This window comes from Trichomycterus rosablanca, chromosome 20 (genome assembly GCF_030014385.1).
Source record: "Trichomycterus rosablanca isolate fTriRos1 chromosome 20, fTriRos1.hap1, whole genome shotgun sequence".
In the NCBI taxonomy this organism is placed as follows: Eukaryota; Metazoa; Chordata; class Actinopteri; order Siluriformes; family Trichomycteridae; genus Trichomycterus; species Trichomycterus rosablanca.
In genome coordinates this window covers 23,499,951-23,523,987 of record NC_086007.1, presented here as the reverse complement: position 1 = coordinate 23,523,987, position 24,037 = coordinate 23,499,951, and the positions used below count along the sequence as shown (strand labels likewise).

Sequence of the window (24,037 nt, the reverse complement as noted above, 5' to 3'; positions counted from 1 at the left end):
GTTCATTGAGGTCATTGTCACATTTATGCCACCAGTTCAAAAAAATTAGTGCTTTATGACGTCACATTATGATGCCAAAATTAGCCATTAAAACATGGGAACATTTTGGCATTTCATCAACAACAATACTATATTATTTAAGCCATTGATTAATATTAGTGCGCCCAGAGTGATCCAAGAAAGAAAACATTCCCTACACCACTACACATCTTGTTCAGACAGTAAAAATCTATACTATTATGCCATTATGTTACACAAGCTGAAAATTAGACTTTAAAATCAGTTGATTATTATAAAAACAAAAGCTTAAAGAAATCAGATCATTCCTTTTCTACATACACATGGAAAAATAATGTTGCACATCAATTCACTTACATACATGATCTTAACAATTCACAACTTTCTTATATATATGAACTATAGGCAATACACCAGATATACAATAATACTATATACTTTGTACCTTAAAAAACATTGCAAGAAGCCCTTAAAATAATTTTTTTGAAATTAAACCTGCTACATCCAGCTGATTAGTTATATAAACTAAATAAACCAGTTTTTAAACTATTCCAATTGTTTGAAGAGTTCACAGAAATATTCATTTATTGCTTTGACAGAACAACTTTGTCATGATAATTTGACTTTAAAACATTATTATTTGTAATGTTAATGCAGTGTAGCTTCTTTTTTTAATGCTTTCAGAATACAGTACTTTTAAAACATTTGGTTTCACCACATGTTGTTTGGGTGCTAAAATTTTTTTATTTTACATTTGTTTGTTTGTTTGTTTATTTGGGATTTTTAACGTCATGTTTTACACTTTGGTTACATTCATGACAGGAACGGTAGTTATTTATTACACACGATTCATCAGTTTACAAGGTTACATCAAACACAGTCATGGACAATTTAGCATCTCCAATTCACCTCACTTGCATGTCTTTGGACTGTGGGAGGAAACCGGAGCTCCCGGAGTAAACCCACGCAGACACGGGGAGAACATGCAAACTCCACACAGAAAGGACCCGGATCACCCCACTTGGGGATCGAACCCAGGACCTTCTTGCTGTGAGGCAATATATTTTACATTTGAAGATACAAAACTTAATATTTCTTAGTACTGCTCAAATATAAAAACAGAAAAAACTGTATGCCAAAAAAATCACTTAGCATTATATTAACTATTTATACAATATAAACTCTGATTACAAATGAAAAGAACCCATAACCTTTAAATTGACATGCAGACCATACTGCCTCTCTAACTTTTATAATTGTTAGATATAGTTGCTACCTAAATGTAACAAACAGTGGAAGTTTCACAGAAACCAGCTGATGCACAACCATTAATGTTATTGTTAAACTATAGACACAAAACACCTCATAGTACAACAACATCTTTTGGTTGTATAATACATAGTTTTACCACACCACAGAATTGCTTCTCCTCTAATAAAATATATAGGTTAAAGCTCTTTTGTTTTTCTGGGGCAGGTTAGAACTTGTATTCACCCAAAAACATTTACCGTCAGGTAACAACACTGCCTTCGCGGGCAGACACCACACATCCTGTTAGAATCAGTTGTGTGACTGGACAAACCGGTTCTAGTTGATCAGGAGGGCAGGGTAAACTCAGTCAATAAAGCTTGACATCTTCAGTTCTGTACAGAATAAAAGATATTGAATATTAGTACTGCAAATTAATTACTAATTACAGTCCATATATTATATACAATTATTAACTGTAGTCCATATATTTCTCTACAAAATTTTTTGCCTGCTTTCACCCTGTTCTTCAATGGTCAGGACCCCCACAGGACCACCACAGAGCAGGTATTAGTGCTGAGAATGATCCACCACCCAAATAATACCTACTCTGTGGTGGTCCTGTGTGGGTCCTGACCATTAAAGAACAGGGTGAATGCAGGCTAACAAAGCATGCAGAGAAACAGATGGGCTACAGTCAGTAATTGTAGAACTACAAAGTGCTTCTATATGGTAAGTGGAGCTGATAAAATTGACAGTGAGTGTAGAAACAATGAGGTGGTTTTAATGTTATGGCTGATCAGTGTATTTTTCACCACTTTAGAGTTTGGACACAGTGCAGATAAAACTAGTTTCCCCACTGGTGAATGAGTGCTTGTGCTACTTTGAGTATAAATGATGACCACCCTGAACCGGACTCAAACTCAGGGCAGAAGAATAACAGTACTCGCCTCTACCCACTGAGTTATGACGGTGGGGTGCAACTGCCCAAATCCCGACCACATGTTTGATGCTCTAATTTAATATAAATGTTTTTAACTCTAAGTGAACGTGAGCAGCTCCTGAATCACCTCAGTAACACTGCTCACATCCAAAATTCATTCGGAGATTCTTTCAGGTAACTACAGACAGTCTCCTAAAACTGTTCATTTCTCCTTTCATTTCACCTTTCATTTCACCTTTCATTTCTCCTTTCATTTCTCTCCTTTCATTTCTCTCTTCTCCTTTCATTTCTCACTTCTCCTTTCATTTCTCTCCTTTCATTTCTCTCCTTTCATTTCTCTCCTTTCATTTCTCTCTTCTCCTTTCATTTCTCTCCTTTCATTTCTCACTTCTCCTTTCATTTCTCTCCTTTTATTTCTCTCTTCTCCTTTCATTTCTCACTTCTACTTTCATTTCTCACTTCTCCTTTCTCCTCCTTTCTCCTCCTTTCTCCTCTCCCTTCATTTCTCCCTTCTCTTCTCCTTTCTCTTCTCCTTTCTCTTCTCCTTTCTCTTCTCCTTTCTCTTCTCCTTTCTCTTCTCCTTTCTCTTCTCCTTTCTCTAACCGATATAATTCCGGCTCAGTCAATGAGACTCAAAGACTAAGCGCAGCGCCGTCGTGAACTCACGCTAATAAAGCGCTCAGCCCAGGTGTTGCAAATGATCATTGATGAGCGCGGTGTATCATGGGAAATGTAGTCATTTAAAAATAGCCACGGAAGTCGTTTGGTCCGTTTAAATTAAACACGTGTTTTAGTTAGCTGTGTGGTTATCTTAAACTATTTTGTTCAGCTAATGGAGTTTGTACAAAACTGTGAACACTTTTGAACATTTTATAGTTTATTTTGTGTTAAATTCAATCCCATGGTCATCGTAGCAAAAACACACCATGAATGAACCAGTGCTAATCACATTGTTAAGTGGTGGACCATTTTCAGCAACAGAAATGTAATAAGAGAATTGTGATTGTAGATTATTGTGGTGTTACTGTATTAGGCACAGCAGGGCAACACTTGGTCTTTTTTCAAACACCCCACAATCACTTTTCTTGCATTTTTACTTTCAGAAACTATCTTAGTTGTTGTAGCTGCATATTTGACTCAATGAAAGATTTTAAAATCATTAAACAAAACATTCACCAAATTTATTTCATAAGTCAATTTAGCTAAACATTAATTTTATCCTTACCACCAAGGTCTAGCAGGAACCTTAACATTTCTAGCAAAATTGCAAAAGAACTAAGGAAAAAAACCAGCCCTGTTAAGTCTAGAAAAAGGTTACAAAACCATTTCTAGGACCACAATGAAAGCCATTAGTTCCAAATGGTTGAAATTGCTCCGAAAGCTTAGTGACAACTTATCCTGGAAGTCATTAAAGATCTCCAGATGTCTCTAGCCTTAGTTAATGTCAGTGTATCAAAGTCAGCAACACCGTACCTACTGTTAAGTAGGCTGGTTGTATGTTTTGGGACCATTTTGCTGCCTTTGTAAAATGAAGATGAGCTTGAGAATCACATTTATGGTGAAGTGGGGGGCATAAATAATATGCAGTTGGGGAAAACAAATAGTCAGCCAGGGTGCTCAGGTGGCACAATGGTCAATTAAGTGTGTTAAACACTCTTGTTGACTGAGAATGCTGTTTAACTTCCTGTTAGTAAAGCTAAACTATGTTAATAACCAAGAACTTCCTTAATATTTTGAGCTTTTCTTTTATATATCCAAAGTACTGGATGTGAACATCCCTCATAATTATTTAGCAGGTCTATAAATTCATAATGATTTAATAGGTGTATATAAGAGTTTAATAATATTATATAATATTAATGATATGCTTTCAACCTCTGTGGACAGTAATTAATGTTGTTTCATTTTAATTATACACTTGTATATAACAATAAAGTCTCATGAATCGTGAATCTTTTAGAAACAACACCTACCCTGTGTTAAAGTCACTGGGAGGAGGACCTTTGATTTCATCACATGACCAAGTGTCGTGCCTCACCAGGCTCTGCAGGTTGCATTCCATCTGCAGGAGGCACTTCAGGGTTTCCATCATCTGCTCTTTACGTAGAGAATGCAGTCTGGCCTGGCCCACAGTTACGCTTCTCTTCAGTTCCCCTACTGTGCTCTTCAAAGCTAATGATGCAACCTGCAGTGCACTGAGCCCTGTTTACGATTAACACAACACACACCACATCATCCAATCCTAATTTTTCCAAAACACGGAAAAAAACAAATCTATCTACTAAAAACATGTCCTCTAAACTATTTTTCTACTTTTTGCTTTACATTGCACACTTAAAATACACTGATATATACATACCAAGGACCTACGTGGGTTGTCTATTTATTAATTTAATCATTTTATAAACTACACCTCCCATACAGAAAAACTTTGTGAATATACATTTACTGACTTCAGCCCATTTGTTGCTCTGTACAATTTATCAATAAAAAGGGTCTCAGCACCGCAGTAACACTAACATGGTCACTTCTGGGATGAGTGTATTAGTTGCAGTAGAGTAAAAACTACTCAAACTTACTGGCCTTTTTTATTAGAAACACATATCCTGTTAGCCCTCATTGTAGGTATTTGCTTTTTTCATTCCCAGTCTGTGCTAACCTTTCTCTTGTATTTTAACAGACCACTGACACTTGTATTGTCACTGGTACAAACAAATGATATTTTAGTATTAGAGTATTGGGTACATGCATCATTTTATTCTTAGACCTTCATTTACCAATAGCCTAACATTAAACATTCCATAACAATATTATGTAGGTGATTTAGCAACACCACTAGCAAGTCAGCTAATTAGCTAAGCTAAGCTCTGAGGTTTTAGGAGTCTTGTTTATGCACTTGTGGTCCTTAAATACTGACATTGTCCTGATGTAAAATCATGACAACCAATTAGATGTTTTGAAAACTTTTTTTTATGTTTAGAAACGTTTTAACAATTTAGCTGCTAAGTGTTAACATAAATAATAAATCATACCATTGTAATCTCTGGCTTCTAAATCAATGTATGTTCCACTTTTCATGTAGCTTTTCAGCACCTGTAAAACCCATGCAATATCTGTCAGTCTGAAGAATCGCAAAGCCAAGGGAATAAGATGTTTGTGCAATCAATATTTTAAGCAGCATATAAAGATTTACCTCTAAAACCCTGATGTATCCATTTTCTGCACTGAGATGGAGGCATGTCTTTCTATAGTTAGTTCTTTCATTGATGTTTGCACCGAGGGCAATTAAATCTGCAACCATGAGGTGCTGATTTTTCTCTGCAGCTAAGTGAAGAGCAGTCTGCAAATACAAATCAAAAGAAAAAGAGTATTAAAAGAGTATTAGTTTTCCAATTCATGAGTATATGAATTTGTAAAAGTGTACATTCATAGTATGATGGTAGAGATGATGTATATTGGAACATTCTCTCAAGTAATCATTTATGTTTTAAGCTGCAATTGATTTGGCTAAAAAAGACTGAGATCTCTCTCTGAATCTCTTCCTTGAATCTATTTACAATATTATGAACAGTAGATGGTGAAAGACTAGATTAGTTGCAAAATCTTGCATTAAGAAATGTTCTCTTTGAACGATTAGCAATTCTCTTCTGAAAGTGTGGCACAAAAGTGGTAAGCCATAGTTGCTTCTTTTCCTTAGATTGGCTTATAATGCAGTCTGTCTGTAGGACATTGTCAATCAAAGAAGCAGTTGTAATATTAAGAGGCCTGGCTCACAACTGTTCTAATTGATCCCAGGCATATTTACCGGACTTGATGTCAAGGTCTGCCACACCAAACATGTGTTTATGGACCTTACTAAGTTTGCAGAGGCATAACCTGTTAGCAGTAAGTGTGACTGAAATGCCTAAACTTAATGCATGAGTTTGTGGTGTGTAAGATTTACCTTTCCCTCTTTATCTTTGCTATCCAGTTTCTTTAGATCCGCCATTCTTTTGGCTATCACATATACAAGAGCTCTTTTTCCCTCATTGACGGCTCTGTGTAGGAGTCTAAAAAAAGAATGCTTAAAATTAATTCTGGTCTCAGTAGTATTAACACAATGAAAAGGCAAAATTCATATAATTATTTTTGGTAATTAGCTACTTTGCTTTATTGTTTTGGTGTTTAGCTGAACTATAGATCAACTAACTTCATTCCTAAACTAGCTTGCCCAAAACTGCAGGACGACTTACATTCTACCATTCTCATCAACAGCCAGAAACTCTTGGTCAGAGATACTGTTCAGAAGATGCTCTTCTCTTTCCATTTGGGTCCAGAAGTATGTTGTGCTGTCCCACCCCTCTTGCACTGAGCAGGCGTATGTCTGACTTTTTATTTTTGGTGTTGAACTCCACCAGTGGTCCATCTTAGGGTTGTAATAATATGAGCGATCTGGGGACTGGGCCTGCCATTCGCTGGGACTAGGAGAGCAAGTCATTTCATCATAGCTCCTGTCTGTATAGTAATCTGGCTCACCACTGCTATAACCGTCCTGAATGTCTGAGTAGGGAGAGGTAGCCTGGCTATAAACAGAACACGGCAGGTAGTCGTAGATTTCCATGGACTGAGTTGGGGAATTTTTAATGGCTGAACAGCAGCTTGGAGGTGAAGGGGATTCATTTATCTGCTCATGATGAGTTACGTTCTTACACCAGAACTTATTTCCAAGCTCTGGGAAGGAGTTGGATGACGGGTGCTTGCTTGGCTGTCGGGTTGTACTGGTTTTAAGATCTTCCTCCAGCACCTCAACGATAATAGCAAGCTCTTCCAAGCTCTTTGTTTGCCACTTTTTCTGGAATAGATATTCACAGTATATGTTTAATTTGTAAAATTGTATTAATTTCATAAAGACATATTTCATTTATTTAAAGCTACCGTATGTAAATTTTAATTAAAAAAATTAAAAAGTAGCAAGAAGTTTTTAAACATGGTTGTTTGAAAAGCCCAATCTTTCAAGGTCAGATCTAGTTTTTCTTTTATAAATAAATGCTTCAATTTTAGACACTATACATGCAAAACAGGGGCAAGTGGGAGCCTGGGCACCTATTCTTTTACCCTAGATCCATATTGCTGTGTGTCCCTGGGCTCAGGTGGCTCAGTACTGGTCTAAGGTACTAGCACGAGTTAAAACTCTGAAGTTTAAATCTCAGCAGAACCACTGACCAGGTCAGGTGTCCACACAAAGGAAAGGTTAGACAGGGTTTCTTTTCACTGCAGCTGCGGGAATTGACCCAGCGTCTGTGTGAGTTTTAGGGTGGTGTGGAGGTTGGCCGAGACGCATGGATCTTAGCAAGGCTCTTACTGTCTCTGTGTGGGAACCCAACACTGGTAGGTGATATGAAGCGGATGCAAATAGGAAATGTGTTTAAGGAGGCATGTGGTGCGCCGGCTTTTAAGGATCAGATCAGGGCTTGTGCAAGCGGCAGCAAATTCACAATCAGGAACTGAAAATGACTACTTTGGGAGATAAAAGGGGAGAAAATCCAGAAAAATGTTTGTCCCAAAAAGTTGATTTTAGACATTTAAAACAGTCATTTTTAAAAGTTTTTGAGTCAATTTAGAAAAACTGATTTGGACATTGTACATTGTGTAAAGAAAAAAAAGGTGCATGATGCCCCTGCATGTACCCCTTTTCTACTTACAGCACCTGTCACTTTGAAAGTCTTTATGACCCTGTTGACATGCCACTGGAAGTCTTAGTTAAATTGGGGTGGGTTGGGCACAGTAGAATCAAGGTAACAAAGTGTTGGACTTTTAGTTCCTTGCAATGCCACATTTCCACCAGACTGGTCTTTAAATCCCAGGTTACTTACTGCAGCTTTATATAAGTTGGTGACCCAAACATTGTAAAACGTATGGTACATACCAGCCTGTTCCTCCGATCACTACTCATGTTGACTCGTTTTTTATCCCCTTTCGATCCCATGTTGTCTTTCTTCTAGAGAGAAAACAAATTAGATGTCAAATGTCTAGAATTAAATTTTACATATTAGCATTTTATAGGAAATGATTGATACCTGCAGATCTTTGGGGTCCATGCCTTTGGCTATGCGGATATTCCTGAGCATATCTCTGACCGGCATTTTCACTCGGACACCCAGGTACTTCTTATCAGCTTTGGATTTTTGAGATTTTGATCCTGAAATAAGATTTTTGTTTAATATTAAGTTGCTAGATCTAAAAGGTCTAATTAATCCAACTTTTAAATATAATAATGGACACTGTGTTTTCTGATACCTACACAAAGTTAAAAAGTCAGCTGAAATGTTTCCAGATGATTACAAAATGTTAAAAGGTGGTGTTACACAGTGGTAAACATTCCTGCTACTACTTTCTTACATGTTGCAGCCATTGAATTAAGCATGACCATATATATGTCATATATTTTTTGTGCTAATGGTTATTAAACACAGCACAACAAGACTTTGGAAACCATTGCTCTCTGTGTTATTTACATGTTCCTAATGTCCCAACATTAAATTAAATGCTGCCAAATTTGCTGTTTCCTGTTCTAACATGTGTGTGTGTGTCTGTGCACCAATTAAGGTCTATTAAGAATTGGTTTTAAATGCTCTTTTCCCTTTTGAATGCCTTTGAGATCAACACTTAATGTCACAAATGATTAAATGGCAAATGATCTCACAGGTACTATCAAATATTGTAAGAAGCCTTTCTAGAAAAGAAGAGGCTAGGTTATAATGACAAAGGATGTGGTTGGGGTGTTAACAAATTAACAATCAAATTGTTGACCTACTTTTAGCTAATAATGTAAAATTTGTCTGTAATGTCAATTAGATACAGTATATCAAAATGTTCAACATAAAAAAGAGTGTTATTATGTTAGTGTGTTTTCAGTTATTTAGACTTTTGAAATTTTATTTCAAAGTGTCCTGAAACTTTTACATTTACAATAAAGCAACAACTGAAGTATGCAACTTCAACCCATCCAAGTAACTCTGGGTTAAAGGCCACTTGGCTTTTGGGTGGAAGGGATGACAAATTTCTATCAGTCCTGTGATGCTAGGCAGTGCATGAGGAAGTAGGAAAAAATATTTTGAGTTCCACCGTGCTTTGAAGTGGGAGTAGATCACAACTTATGTTTGTCCACATGCCATACAAAGGGGACATTTCTCTTTTATTCACCAGAGGCAAGGATCGAACCCAGATCCTCAGGGCACATGTTGCTGTTTAGCTCTTGCTCCATTCATCTTTTAACCTCACAATAATTACATAAATAGAAATCATGTGTAAAGCCATCATTCAATTCACTGACAGCAGTCAACAAACAAAAGCCTTACATTATTACCCACCTTTCAGAGGACGAGATGCTTGCTCAGTATTTACACCCAGGCTACAGACTTCCAGTGTCAGTGGATTTGTTTCACTCATGTTCACTGCTGGTGCCCCGAGAAGCGGTGAACCGTCGCATGAATACACACCAGGTTCTTTATCTCTCCACTCACAACCTGTGAGCGTTCGTTCACGTCTCGTGTTCCCTACGTCTCTCCTCACCATGTTTAGCCTAACAGTTAAGAGTTCAGCTCAGTCAGAACAGTTCCTGAACCAGTTCAAGATGACAAACAACAAAAGAAAAATGGCAAAGGCATCTTTCCTCCACAATCAAATGCTCAGAAGTGTGTGTGAAGATGCATTCCTGTGTGAGGTTAGTACCTTCCTTATGAAGGTGGGACTGGAACATTGAACTGGAAGAATGCTGAAATGCCTGAAGGGTTTAACACCCGGTACCTGCCCTGTCATGACGGTGTATTGAAAAACAAAATACTGAGCTGCTACAAGCTTTCATCAATCATGTTCAAATTACTTTAATAAATCTCAGCACATGATGGGATCTTTTTATTAAAAACACATAGAGGAAAAAAACAAGCAAGAAGGGCCTGGGTTTGATTCCCTGACTGGGTGGACAGGGTCCTTTCTGTGTGGAGTTTGCTTGTTCTCCCTGTATCTGCATGGGTTTCCTCCAGGTGCTCCGGTTTCCTTCCACAAGTCTGAAGACATTTAGTCAGAGCAACTGGAGCTACTAGGAATTGCACTAAGTGTGTGTGTGTGTGTGCTCTGTGATGGATTGTTGACCTGTCAGAGGTGTCTCCTGCCTTTTGCCCAATTAATCAGACCACCTGCGACCCTGACCAGGATAAAGAGGTGGTTAACATGGATGCCATTTTCGCCCAGTGTCTTTCTTATTGTTAAATCATGTACATTGAGCTAAACGGAGGCAGTTAAGACCTGCAGTTCTTTAGATGTTGGTCTGGGTTCTTTTCTGAGCTCCTGGATGAGTCAGGGCTTGGGTTCTTGGGGAAATTTTGGTTGGCCTGCCACAACTGTACCTCTGTTTTCTCCAGTTGTGGATTATAGCTCTGACTGTGGTTTTCTGGAGTCCCAGAGTGGTTGGAAATGGCTTTGTAACCCCTTTCCAATGTGAGACCTTCTAGTTTCCTTTACATTGTCAGACAGGTTCTGTTTAAGTGATGTTTAAATTTAACAGGTATGGCAGTAATTATGCCTGGGTGTGACTAGTACCTACATAAGTTTTGAGCACACTATTTTTGTGCATTTTCGACCTGAAGGACAAAAAGTTGATAAAATAAAAGGAAATTATAAAGTATCAGGAAAAACAGCTAAAGACCATTTATTTATATAATGTTATTCATAATGTAATTTCAATGTAAAAATATTTTGTGTAATTATGTAATGTAAAAAACACAATATTTATGATGTAAAATTGGTTGTATACGTCTTAGCAATAGGTGTGGTCGAAACATCTGAACTCAGTAAGTGGGGTGAGGTGGGGTGTAGTTTCAGATTTGGTTATAATTGCTGCAAACAACAAAAAAGAAAAGTGCAAATTATTTTTGTCATTATAAACATTTACACTGACTGAAATTAATGTATGCAGCTTCCTGAAGTTCCTAAAGTTTTCTAAGAAAATAAAATTAAACACCACTGCAAACACCTTAAACATACGTGTCAGTAATTATACAGTACATATACAGAGGTAAAGCGTTCATGGAGTTCATGCTTTCGGACTAATGGTAAGGAATGCAGGGCAGACGTCACTAGTGTCATTGAAAGCAGCACAACACAACACAGTTTCACTCAAAACAGTAATTGGCATCATTTACCTTAATGTTTATTCCTACATCTCACGCAAAACTGCTTGGTTAAAAAGCAAAGAGATGCTGACACAACACATGTACAGTTTTAGACAAATTAGAACACTAGTGATGTACTCTTGTCAGATAAAAAATAATAATAATGACGCCATGTACTAGAACATATTGGATAAATTTAAAAACTATCATAAACCTTAAGCCAAAATAATTTAATGCTGGTTTCTAGACTCCTGACTTGAATTTAATTGAAAATAAAGGATCTTAAAATTGCAACTCAATCAGATGACCTTGTATCCCAGAGGAACTGAAGAATGTTTTCCAAAAACAATGGACCAAAATTGAACCACAATGCTGCAAAATAAATGAAAAATTTCAGATGGCTGGATATTATATAACTTGATATTCTAATTTCCTTAATAAGTGTATTTTTTGCTTATCCCCATGAATGCCCATATTTAGTTTATATGGGTGGCATGATGGCTTCCATTCATAGGTGGAGCAGTCTGGGTCCTTTCTGTGTGGAATTTTCATGTTCTCCCTGTGTCTGCGTGGGTTTCCTTCAGGAGCTCCGGTTTCCTCCTACAGTCCAAAGACATGCAGTCAGGTTAACTGGACATACTAAATTGTTCATGACTGTGTTTGATATTGAACTTGAATTGATGAATCTTGTGTAACCAGTAACTACCTGTCCTGTCATTAATGTAATATTAATATAATAAGTATATATTTTTTCAGTTTGCAGTAATAGTTTGTTCACTTTAAATGACTACATTTAAATAGAAACCGTGTCAGAACTGCAATGAAGGTCCTACAGGTTCATGTTAAATTAGACCGTGTTTACACTGACATCTAGTGACCCACATTAAAACATGAACGTTCGGGAGGTTTTGTTGGGGAGGCTTTTAGAAGATTCAGGGACAAAAGAAAACCAAGTGAAAACAGATCAGCAATTATTGAAACAATAAATTAACAGTAAATTACATTAAAATGATCATTAGAATGTACTACCAACACTGGGGTGTTTCTGCCTTTCACCCAATAAATCAGATCCTGACCAGGATAAAACAAGCAGTAAATGAATGATAATAAATAAATTATAAACTTTAATTCGTTGTCCTTTATATGACTAAGTATCCAGGTTCTGATGCAGTAAACCAAGCCCTAAACCAAGATGCAACCTTCACCAGTTGGTATCAGTTGGCATAAGACTTTTGAGTTTACTTTTTTTCTGTAAATAACATGAACAATTTCTGATGACTGATTTTAGATTACTAAAGTACTTTAGACCTTTGTGAAACATCAAGGTCCTGATGCAGTGTTTAAAAAAAAAAAAAGAGATATAAATGGGGTTTTCATCTTGTCCTTTTATTAATACAATTCTTAAATACTTTAAATACTTTATTATAGTGGACATTAAATACTTTATTATAGTGGTATTTAAGATACTTATTCTTTTTCCTTTAAAGAAATGAACATACTAAAGAAGGTTCTTTATGGTTATGCCATGAAAACCATGTTTTCTTCACCACCAAACCCAAACTATTGAAAAACAAGGCATTAAGGGTTACATTCTTGAAAATTACCCTGCCTTGCTTGGAAAGTTCAAGTACATCATGTACCAAAATAAGGTGAGACATTCGTCGTAGTACAAACATTTGCATAGGTAAATACACTGAGGAAGCACCAGTGCACATCAGCAATACGTGCAAGCAGAGTCAACAAGACGAACGGCACAAGTAGACTCTACATTTACATTTTCAGCATTTAGCAGACGCTTTTATCCAAAGCGACTTACACAATGAGCAATTGAGGGTTAAGGGCCTTGCTCAGGGACCCAACAGTGGCAACTTGGTGGTGGTGGGGCTTGAACCTGCAACCTTCTGTTTACTAGTCCAGTACCTTAACCAATGAGCTATCACTAGACTCTGACACTAGATGGCAGTAAAATACTGTAGCCTGACACTGATTGGGGTGGGGTAGTTTTCCTTTTATAGCTTGAATGAGAGGCAGCAGTGTCTGATCTCCGAGGGCTGGAGAGGCAGCAGGTGTTTTATTACACATAATACAGTTGATTCAGACTTGTTTAATTAATCTGATAAAACGACGTGTAGGTGTAGCTTGTGCTTGGTTGGTAGAAAAGAAAAGAGTCATATCGACCCTAAAAAATAAGATTAGATATTTATTATGTAGAGTTGCCAACCCAACAGCTGCAGTCCAATCTGAAATGATGATCCCATAAAAGACGTTTTGAAGTGGAAACACCAATAGCAGCCATTTAAGACTTCTGAATTGTAATGAGGAAGAGGGTTTTATTTGAAATGGCTATTAAAAATGGTCAATCGACTGATTTACACTTATAAATCATGAGCTTTAATTTTTTTTTTGACGTTTTACTCATGCAACTCAAGTACTAAATGTTGCATTTAAAAAATAAACCCATTCATTTTGGTTTTAAATAGAAGTACAGGGTGCATTCCCAATGCCTATCATTTTAATTTGCTTTTAAGAATAAACCCACACTACAAAGGGTGTAACCTTAGGGCCTAGTGATGATTTGTCAGAATGGATGGCAGCCTGTGCGACCTTATTCCCACAGAGTGTTGTACCAAACATCAAACAGTGTTTGGGAACTTTATATGTTCATAACTTAATAACGAGAAGCCTAACAGTGTGCACTCACCACACACAAATAGCTTACATAACATAATGAGTAAGGTACTGGACTATTGTCTTAAGGAAGCTGAATTTTAACATCTCCACAGTTAGGAATTTTAACTTATTGTCTCAAGTTATCAGCTCAAGTCATCTTATTCACAAAGGGCTGGAGTGGCTGCTGATTCTCATGCCAACCAACCAAAACATACATTGTATGGCCAAACGTATGTGAACACAGGTCTTATTGCTATTTATATAAAATAAATTGTAAGCATAACTGAACCCCTGTGTGCAATGTCAGGTTCATGAAGACATGCATTGAAAAGTTGGTGTGGAGAAACTCCTGCCGGAGCACCAACCCAGTATCAATTAACCCTATTAAACACCCAATAAAGTGAAACATTGATTCTGAGTCAGGCCTTGTCGTCCTGCATCAGCATCTGATCCAATAAATGGCACAAATTCCTCAGCATGCTCCAAATAAATGGCCATGATTTTGTAATGGGATCTTCAACCAGCCCTAGGTGTTTACTTTCTGCTGTATAGTGTCCACCTGCTACAACTTATCAGATGCTGTTTGATTAAGCAAGTTGAGTCAGGTGTGTTCCAGCTTGCTTAGAACAAAAACCTGCAGCCGCAGCAGCCCGTTGCGGACGAGATTAGACGTCCCTGATGTAATCAGAACTGTGTTAGGACGAAATGTGCATATCGGGAACATACTGTACATCTTTATTATATTTTGTGTATTGATCCTTTGCTTTGCATTCACATTTCACACATCATTCAGAGATGCCTACTATCAGTAAGAGTTTTTTGTGTGGATTTTGCTTAAAGTCGAGATTCTGACTAGAAATTTCCCTGAAATCTAAGCTAGAGACGGTTGAAAAGGTTTGATTAGTGTTGGGGGGTATTAAGCTGAAATATTTGCTCATAAAGTTCAACTTTGTCTGGGGACACACCCTTCCTCAGTGCACTTCAGAGTTCATATTCTTTCTGACCTTTTTAATAAATGATTTGAGTTATGGAACGTTAATGATGACTTGCTATTGTGAAACCAAACACAGCCCGCATTGTCAGCATACTCGTGGACTTTTGAGCGGCCTCTGATTCATGGGTAAGGGTGAGACATGCCCATACATGCAACTGCCACATGGGTTATAGCTTAGCCTCAGTCCTAAAATGGCTTTTACACACTTATGTATTTATTGCATGTAATAAAGCAATAAGCCACGAGAGACCGTACGTTACTGTGATTTTAGCACGGGGATGACGTTTTTGGCACGACGCGAAGCGGAGTGCCCAAAACTTCTTTCCCCGTGCTAAAATCGTAACAGTAACGTACGGTCTCGAGTGGCTTATTGCTTTTATAAAACGGCGGTCAACATAAAATATAATAAATACAACAATGTTTAATCATAAATGTATTTATTGTGTATAAACTTACAATAAAGCATTCTTCCGCGACGCAAGGTAATCCGATTAACAGTGTTGCTAGGCAACGTGAGGGCGAAAATAACATTAACTTTCTCTATTCAGTGGCGTATTAATATGGAATGATGTGAGGTGGTCCTAGGTGTGCGTTTATCGGGGATTTTACAACGGCTTCGAACGCGGCTCAGCCAATCAGATTTTAGGACCGGAACTATCCGTTTTATAATACATGTTTTACAGATCTATTTAAAAATTAAACCCAATGTTGTAGGGTTTGTAGGATTCACAAACTTGTTCTATTACTGTACATAACACATAAAACATTGGTTAATCCAGTCCCCCCCCCTCAAAGCATACTTCAAAAAAAGTTCAGGGGAAAAATAGCATGATGAGCTCTATATATGTACCAGTGTGTCAGAGTGGTAATGATGTGTGGCTCTTGCTGATCACAATCATAGCAAGTTCTGCATCACTGAGAAATGTGTTAGTGCATTACATTTGCACTGTATTTATTTCTATTAAAGCATTCAGTAATAGACAATGTCATGAGGCAGCTTTACAGATATTTAAAAAAATAAAAAAAGGGAGCAACCTGAAGGCAGCAGTGGCCCAAAAACTCCAAGAGTGTTACGAGGCTGGACGCACCTCACTGTTAAAGTTGGGATATTTTAAAAAATGCAACAACAACAACAACAAAACAGCTGTGTTTCTACATAGAATCTTCTGCCTTCTGTGTGTGTAACAGAGTGTCAGGTTGCATTTTTTGCAGTGGTACACTATGTTAAGTGACAACAGTTTTCTGAAGTACTCTTGAACCCATGTGGCTATATTTATTAAAGTATAACGATGGTTTCTCATGCAGTACCATCCGAGGGTCTGAAAATTACACACATTCAGTGTAGGTTTCTGACGTTGCCCTATATGGACTGAGGTTTGTTCTAAATTCAATTTAAATAATACAATATTATGTACAGTGGATGGTAAAGGAAATAAATTACTTGCAGTCTTGTGTTGAGAATTGTACTTTTCAGATTTACTGATTGACAATTCTCTCATGAAGTTTGGTACAAAGTGGTGAGCCACAGCCCATCATTGCTGTGGAATCTTTCTAAACACTTGATTTCAATATTCTATCAACTTATGACACTCATTTTGCTTCTTTCCCAACTTTTTTGGAGGCATTAAATAAAGGCATCAATGAAGATATGTGAAAACACTGGAAATCATTTCTTTCTACTTTTGTCTATTAAATAAAAATTCAAGACAATTAACTAATCACACATTCTTCTTTTTTATTGCATTTTACCACTTTTCTGGAAATGTAGTTTGTATTTTGTGTTTAGGGTCACTTTCACATGTAAAAAAATGGCAGGTCATTGCAATCCAAAAAAGTCAAACATGACAAAACAAGGTGCATGTTTACTTTGTCGACCTCAGTGACCTTTAAGTCAGCAATATAATTAAAACAAGCATAGTGAGCATCCAGGCAGCCCTTTATCATGCACTCGGACAGTTGTAGAAAACACAGCAGTGAGTTCTTCATGAGGTGCTCTTGACAGAATAAGTATCTTGACAGATTTAAACCCCACTAAAGCAGGCACTTTTACATGCTACAGACAGCACTGATGAAATTAAGCAAGACCTGCAAGTACAGACGTGACCAAGCAATACTAGGAATATACCAAAGCACATGGTGACATTGCAGCACCTTCCATGTGCTATCTCATCTGTTAATCTGATAATTGTAAGCAATAGTTATATTTTTGTTTATATGTACACCATAATGGCAAGCAGGATTTTATCATTATCAGGTAGACCTCAGGCTTCTGTATATTCTGATTAATTTTAAAGCCCTCCGCCTAGTGAATGTTTGCGGGAAAACCATTAAGCAATATCAAAAGCTTTCCATGGAAGAAACCTGGTCTGGGAACTGCACAAAGGTGGGAGACATACTTAAGTTCAATGCTGTTGTTTAACCTAGATAAGCTAAAAAAAATCCCCAGCAGTGGTGCCAACCGTTTTTTTATATACAGAAAGAGGAAGTCTGTTTTACTTCTCGTTCAAAATGCCTGTAAATGTTTGAACCAATTCTTAGCCCTGTTGTCGGGTTTCTCTTGAATTTGTTATTCTCCTGCCTGTCTGCATGCCTGCCTGTCTGGAAGAGGACATGCGTGTGTTTTGCCCCATGAACTGTATAAAGGTCGGTTAGAAAGACCAAAATTCCCCAAGAAAAACAATTTGCATTTGCAGAAGATGAATCCATTTATTTTCATCCGATCATAAGAGCCTGAAGTACCTGTTTACTTGACATTGTTAGATATTCTGTAAAATCTGATTTGTTTTGATTTGGGAACTTGTCCTCTAACAAGTACCAGGAGATATTAAAATGAGTCTAGGATAGTTCTTGAATCAAAGTATAAATCAGAGTATGTAGCACCATTAAATTCATGATTATAAAATGAAAATAAGGGCACAACCATTAATCTGTCTAAAGGGGGTCTTCCACAACTCTAAACTAGGTATGAAGGACATCAGGAGGCCAAAGGTATCTCTGAAGGAGCTGGAGAGATATTTAGCTCAGAGGGGGGAAACTTTTCAGGACAAGCATAGTTCAGACACTTCATAAAGCTGTGCTGTATGGAAGATTGATGAGGAAAAAAGCCATGAGTTGAAAAAAATACACCAAACGAGAGTCTATTTGGTGTTTGCCAAAAGGAAAAAACCCCAAAGTGTAGCTTTTTGGCCATGCTACAAAATGCTGTATATGTTAGAACACTATTGCCACAGGGATGCATAGTGGTGATTTTTTTTTCATTAGCAGCAACAATTCAAGAAACTTTTAAAATAGACTTGAGATCATCTGATAATCTGACAGATCTTGAGCAATTTTGCCAAGGTGAATGTGTGAATGTGAATCTAGCAGTTAAGGGAATTTCTTCATAGATTATTTTTCAGATTTTGAAAAGAATAGTGGTTCCAAAATTTTTCCCTACACATTTAGTGTGTAATGCCTTTTATGACTAAAAGTATGTGGACACCTGACCATGAGCTTTTTGCACATGCCATTCCAAACAGCCTCCACTCTTCAGGGAAAGCTTCTGGGAAATCCATAAGATTTTGTAACATGTCTGTGGAATTTAATTCTCATGCCCAGTCATTTAAAGATTATTTTGAGGTGAGATGACTGATATTGGTTTGGAATCAGCATTCAATTCATACAACTCATCCTCAAGGTTTTCAATTGGGTTAAGGTCAGAATTCTGATGTTTATCTACATCAAACTTGCCAAAACATGTCTTTGTGGACCTTGCTTTATGCACACTCGTGCAGTTGTGCTAGAACTTAAAACTAAGCATTAAGTTGGAAGCAAATAATTTATTTGATACAACCCAGTAATAAGGAGGGATGTTTATATGGTGTGATTGATATTTACCATTAAAATAACCAGCTTTTGTGGTGTCGACAGTGCAAACTGAAGTTTAAACATTGTTTTTAGTGGTAAGATGCCAGTTTAGGGTGTGGTTTAGTGTGAAAGAAGTGGCCAGATGGCTGGATAGGATGTTGCTAAAATCACTCAGCTTGTCGTTCATTTACACTCGTGTTTTATCCAGAAACACCCCAACCATGGCACAATCATTATGTTTTATATATGCCCTAATATACTGCTTGAGCAATAAATAGATTAGAACAACATTAGGGAAGCAGTGACAAAACAAAGCACGTGTTCAGCACACTATAAATGCACATAAATCTAATCATAAAATGTACCTATGGATAATGCATGTTTTATGATTGTTACCCTGGAGGATTAGACAGCAGCTACTCGCACTTGCCAGTAGGGGGCGTCCAGCCCAGCAGTTAGAGAGATTAGAACAGTGGTTTGAGAGACAATACCGTGTTTCCCCTGAAAATAAGACATCCCCTGAAAATAAGACCTAGTAGAGGTTTTACTGAATTGCTAAATATAAGGCCTCCCCCGAAAGTAAGACCTAGCAAAGTTTTTGTTTGGACCGTACGCTGTCCCTGCTGTGCTGTACGAGTGTGCTGTGGTGAGCTCCCCCTGGTGGCCGGAAGCCGCCATACAGTGATGATGTTCCAGAAGATGATGACATGACTGTCATTGAATAAATCTTGCTTTGTGTTCATAAATATCGGGATCGGTAAATGTACCATAGATTGTTGTACATGGAAATAATGGTAGTAACAAGAAATTCTTGATAGGATTCACAGTTTGTCTGGTTATGCTGGTTTGTGATGACAACTACTGTACAGTATATAATAAATGTTCTTTTTTTTTTGTTCAACAATAAATGTGAATTCTTCTTCATGGAAAAATAAGACATCCCCTGAAAATAAGACCTAGCGCATCTTTGGGAGCAAAAATTAATATAAGACACTTATTTTCAAGGAAACAGGGTAATAACGTGTCTGTTTGGAGACTAGAGATGCTCCCAGTAGTGGAAGGTGGGGCGTAAATAATGATTTCTAACTAATGATGGTTTTCAGAGTAAAGACATGATGTTCTTTATTTTTGCTCACTTAATTTTGTGCATTAATAATGCAGCAGTTTAAAAGTATCACATGCACACTAAAGGACGTCTGGTGCAGTGAAAACAACTTACATTAATATTTACATGAACATTCATTCCCGTTATCTATGCGATTAAGGCAGAAAAATCAGAAGCATCGTTTTAACAAAGCTAATCTATCTTTTCTACAAATCCATTTTTCTTCATTAGAAGAAATTCAAAATGTAAAATCCTCTGTAAGTGTCAGATGTTTTACTAAGTGCCTCGAACAACTGTGTTTGGCCAAAGGGCTCTTTTGTCAACTATCCAAAAGAACTATTAATATTGAGTTATTTTGGCCCATGTAGGTAAGGCCACCTTTTTGGGTATTGTAAGAAATTGGCTAGAGTAATTTACACCGCTTTATTCTGCATTAGGAAGATTAAAAAAAATACCAATAGAATAGAATCTGCCAAAATATATTTAATGTTTTATATTTGTCACTGTAAAGAAAAAACGGTTTCTAACCACTTTTTATGTGTTCTGACATCGAACATCTCAAATAAATATAAATTTAATGTATAAATTGTAAGCATTTAAAAAGAAAATAGTATTTTTGTCAATACCGGCTTCAAGACAGCAATGGTAAGAAAAAAAAAGCTTTTTCTGCAGCATTGTGGTTTAATTTTAATAAGGCTTTTTTAATTTGTGAGGGGGGCGGCACGGTGGCTCGATGGGTAGCACTGTCGCCTCACAGCAAGAAGGTCCTGGGTTCGATCCCCATGCGGGGTGGTCTGGGTCCTTTCTGTGCAGAGTTTGCATGTTCCCCCTGTGTCTGCGTGGGTTTCCTCTAGGAGCTCCGGTTTCCTCCCACAGTCCAAAAACATGCAGTCAGGTTAATTAGAGACACTGAGTTGCCCTATAGGTGAATGAGTGTGTGTGTATGTGTGTCTGCCCTGCGATGGATTGGCGCCCCGTCCAGGGTGTTACTGTGTGCCTTGCGCCCAATGAAAAGCTGGGATAGGCTCCAGCACCCCCGCGACCCTAATTGGATAGGCGGTTAAGAAAGTGAGTGAGTGAGTAATTCGTGAAGGTCACACAGGTCCATCTGATAGACTCACGATGTTTAAACCCTTAAAGTGATCAGCAACTCCCCCACCTTCTTTTTTTTTAGAAACCAGTCTTTTTTATTTTAGTTATTTTGGCTGTAGTTTGGTTTTGTTTCTTGGCAATAAGATGAACACTACTCCATTCACTAAAGTTAATGACCCACCCATTTGTAGAGAAGCAGCCCAATATCAGCCCTATATTATGATATTCCTTGTTCTATTTCACTTTCTCCGAGATGAAAAAGCATTACTGAGAAGAAATTGATTGACTGAGATTGTCTGTCAGTTGTAGTTATTGGTATTCATGCACATGCACAAATTATTGATGTGCATCTTTAAATGTTTTTTTTGTGGGTGGTGTAGGAATAAAATTAATTGTGGTGCAGTTCAGCTTGTTCTTTTCTGTGTAAGTGTTGTTCATTTTGTTTTCAGGTTTTGTTGCAACTCTTTAAGTTATGGCTAACTTTACTACTTTTCACATCATTAGACAAGAGAACATGGTGTAAAATCATTGTGGGAAATACCTGTCAGGAAACGATTTATGGTTATATAAACTTTCTGCTGGCAGATTATTGAACCAATTCAACTGACAGGCACGTGTGTGTTGAATCATCAGCATGATTGGTTGTAAGGTATTTACGTGAAATGCATTCCTTTATGTATCGCTACAAACATGCCAAATGTTTAGGAATTGTTTTTAAAACTTTTAAATTTGACAATTGTTGAAAATTGTAATAATGCAAAGGTGGCAGTTCAAAACAACAAGGTCAAGCAGCAGACAGTGGATACAACAAAGCTACCAACCAACAGAGGGCAAGGATGACTCTCAACTCACTGGGATAATCACCAACATATTCCACTACCACATCAAGTCACCTACAAAAAAGGCAAACAGCAGTTCGCAAAAAGCTAGAAAAAAAACATTGAGCAATGAGAAGCAAAGAAGAGTCAGTTTGAGGTTTGCAAAAGACCCCAAGATTAAACCATAGAGGACTGGAGTAGGGTCATCTTTACTTATGAGCTCAATATACAGCTTGGCTCAACACCTGGTTGTCTAATGGTCAGACGTAAACCTGGACAGGCCTACATGTCACCGTAAAATTTTATCTGCTCTGACAATGTTCCCCAGCTCTTGAGGAGAATTTTACTTTTTTCCAGGAGGACAGTGTTCTCTGCCACACAGCAAGGTCAATCAAAGTGTGGATGGAAGACCACCGGATTAAGACCCTCTCATAACCAGCCCAACCTTCACACTTGATCACAGCCCAGAGGTTTTCAGTAAGGTTCAAGAGAAAGATGGTTCTTCACAAGTCATAAAAAAAAACAAGTTGCTTGAATTTATGCAAAATTGGTTTTAAAAGTAATCCAAAAGCAATGTCAAAAAAAATGGTGGAAAGCAGAGCAAGAGGCATAAAATCTATTAGAAAAATTCCAGATTATTATAATGATTATAATAATGATTTCTGAACTTAGTATTGTGAAACATTAGTATTGTGTTATTTTAAAATGAATAAAATTGTTTTCTTTGCATGATTTAAAACAGTATATTTATATAACATTTTAATAAACTATTTAGTATTTGGGAGAAATGTCAGTAGTAAATTAGCAAAAACAAAAGTGTTAATTTCACTCAAACACATACCTATAATTTTTCAACATACCCATTTTATGCATCTTTATTCATGTACGTTTAGCTCCCTATTAAATGGTTATATTTTTACAGGTGTTTTTACATCTTCTTGAACTTTTGACAGGTTAAATAAAGTTGGACTGGAGTGAATAGAAGCCCTGGGGCATTAGGTGTTCATTTTCTTTGGCTGTACCTGAGAGAGAGAGCCTGTGGCAGTATTAGGTCTTTTCTTTATATGCCTTGACTATAGCTGATTGATACTGAGCTTTGTGAGAGAGAGGGTGATTATTCGGGAGGTTTGTTTGTTGAGCAGGCCAGGGCATGCTACAGTGCCCACAGATGTCAGATGCAAGTTGCATTTCATGCAGGGACACACAACAGCATACATATATACATACATAACTCAATAAAATGCAACCAGAATGTTAGTATACATGTAAAAATACATTAAAATGAATGCAGTAAAGATGATATTATTGTATAATTCGTTGTATATTCTTGTTGTTTTATTCTTTTAATGAACCCATAGTAGGTAGTGTTTGGTGGATGTTAACATGTCACCACTTGTAACAGTGTTGACTGCCGACTGGCATAAGGTTTTGATCTGATGCATGTTTGTTTAAACATGAAATTGTGAAAGGGTGTTTGTATATCCTGACTAGCAGACAGTGTGCATGTCAACAGCAAACACAGTAGATACGTATTTCAAAATGCGTCTTGTTTTTTTCTGAGTTTTGTGTACACAAAAACTGCGGTAGCTGTGGTGCAGGTCATTGCATATTGTTAAATGTGTAACTTTTGATATTGCTGGTTTCAGATTTGACCTTCTTTATAATTAGTCTGAGAGCATGTTGTGAAATCTTGCATGGCACACTTGTCCAGAGAATATTACTTATGATTTACTTACTGTTTCTTTCTGGCTTGTAATCAGCATTTCAATTAACTACAGAAAAAGTTAAGTGGGGTTGAGGTCAGGGCTTTGTTTGGAAAAATTAAGTTGCTCTACACCAAACATTTCAAACCATGTCTTTTGGACCTGGCTATATACACAAGGGTACTGGAATAGGAAAGGCTTTATACCACAAATGTGGGAGAATATAATTGATTTCATATCATATCAACACTTGAACTCAGTTATTAGAAGTTGTGTCCACATATATTTTGGAATCACCCAAAACTAAATGTAACGATCCACTAAACTTGGCTACTCAGCATTTTCATGAATTCTCAGCTGCAGCCTCAGGCCAGACAAGGTGGAGTAGCAATTTACCACAATCAAATACGGTGAGATTCAGCCTCAGGCTGGAGAAGGTGGAGTACACCAT

The 24,037-nt window shown here is 37.3% G+C and overlaps 1 protein-coding gene across 1 annotated transcript; it reads right to left on the bottom strand.

The window, feature by feature from the left end:
* Positions 1–2,664: 2,664 nt before the first annotated feature.
* Positions 2,665–24,037, bottom strand: zgc:113279 (uncharacterized protein LOC553749 homolog). Its single transcript, XM_063016510.1, has 9 exons — positions 23,983–24,037; positions 8,266–8,387; positions 8,115–8,183; positions 6,442–7,040; positions 6,153–6,258; positions 5,403–5,549; positions 5,242–5,302; positions 4,199–4,411; positions 2,665–2,807 (listed from the first exon to the last, which is right to left on the bottom strand). Exons 1-9 carry the CDS (start codon positions 24,035–24,037, stop codon positions 2,665–2,667), a joined length of 1,515 nt encoding a protein of 504 aa, XP_062872580.1.